This window comes from Aotus nancymaae, unplaced genomic scaffold (assembly GCF_030222135.1).
Source record: "Aotus nancymaae isolate 86718 unplaced genomic scaffold, 86718_ANA_hifiasm-v0.15.2.pri h1tg000138l, whole genome shotgun sequence".
NCBI classification, from domain to species: Eukaryota; Metazoa; Chordata; class Mammalia; order Primates; family Aotidae; genus Aotus; species Aotus nancymaae.
Genome location: NW_026988553.1, coordinates 2,986,511 through 2,987,914, shown reverse-complemented (window position 1 = coordinate 2,987,914; position 1,404 = coordinate 2,986,511). Strand labels below are relative to the sequence as shown.

General features: G+C 57.3%; 1 protein-coding gene across 1 annotated transcript; it reads left to right on the top strand.

Moving 5' to 3' along the window:
* Positions 1 to 1,404, top strand: LAGE3 (L antigen family member 3). The gene is made up of 3 exons (XM_012467047.3): positions 1 to 188; positions 498 to 626; positions 850 to 1,404. Exons 1-3 carry the CDS (start codon positions 1 to 3, stop codon positions 962 to 964), a joined length of 432 nt encoding a protein of 143 aa, XP_012322470.1. The 3' UTR covers positions 965 to 1,404.

The window sequence follows — 1,404 nt, the reverse complement described above, 5'->3', positions numbered from 1 at the left end:
ATGCGGGACGCGGATGTACACGCCGGCGGAGGCGCAATTGGCGGGGGTGGCCAGGGTGGCCACAGCTGCCCCGGGGGCGCGGACACAGGGGCAGCTCCGGCCGGCGGAGCTTCCCCACCGCACCCGCCAGCTCCTGGCAGAGACGCCGCATCTGCGGCCAGGGGTTCAGGAATGCGGCCGCACATATTGTATCCTCTCCAAGGGGAGGCCGGAGAACGGGCTGGCGGCTGCCTGCGCCGGGGCGAGCGCTGGACTCGGGGAGACAGAAAGGAGGGCGGGCGGGGACCGGGGGAGACGGGCAGGGGTGCTCGGGCTCGGAGGAGGGGAAGAAATAGAAATGGAAGGAGAGAAGCCCTGCCAACGGTGGCCTGGGCCACGTGAGGAGTAAAGCGGGTGACGCTAGGCAGGGTAACCTGAGAGGGGGCTTCAGAGGATCAAGAAAACCTGAGACGTAGGCAAAGTCGTATCAGATGGCACCTTAACCGAATGCCCCCCAGCACCCTTAGCGTGCCTTTCCCGACCCCCTTGGAGGCGGAAATCGCCCATGGGTCCCTGGCTCCAGATGCCGAGCCCCACCAAAGGGTGATTGGGAAGGATCTCACAGTGAGCGGCAGGATCCTGACCGTGTAAGTTCTGAAAGGGGCTGGAGTTGGGGGAGGCGACCGATGGAGACGTGGGGGGGGGGCACCCATGGATGAACCCTAAGGAGCGCCAGGTGCGCCGGGCCGGTCTCCACCGGAGGGGCTGTGTCATGGGCTCCCGAGGCTTTGCTGTAATGGGTGCCTGAGCGGCAGTGACGGACCAGGAGCTGCCACCTCCAATTTGATTTTCTTTATCCCGCACTTTTAGCTGCTGGAAAGCTGAAGACTGTCGCCTGCTCCGAATTTCCGTCGTCAACTTTCTCGACCAGCTTTCCGTGGTGCTGCGGACCATGCAGCGCTTTGGGCCCCCCGTTCCTCGCTAAGCCTGGCCTGGGAAAATGGGGTGAGGTCTAATCTTGCGTCTCCCTACTAGGTCAGGAGTTCCCACAAGTTGCTACTTTCCTGTGAAAGCCTCATGGTCGGCCTGTACTGGCCTGTGGATGCTCAGGGGCCCCTCGTTTGATCTGGTTCTTAAATGTTTGTTACTACAGAAAATAAAACTGAGCTACTATTCCAAGTCTCAGTTTATTTTCAGCTACAGCACCTCCCAATATTCTAGTCATTGTGCTTGGGTTACAGGGAAGGTTCTAGAATTCAGATATTCAAGGAAATTGAAGACAATTTAGGAAATGGAAGAAAATGAAAATCAGCTGGGCTCTGTCATTCAGCATCAACTACTGTCAAAGTTGCATTTATGTACAGTTGATTTCCCCTGAATATTAATAAACGTGTAACTGTAATGTACACCATATAATTTTTGCAA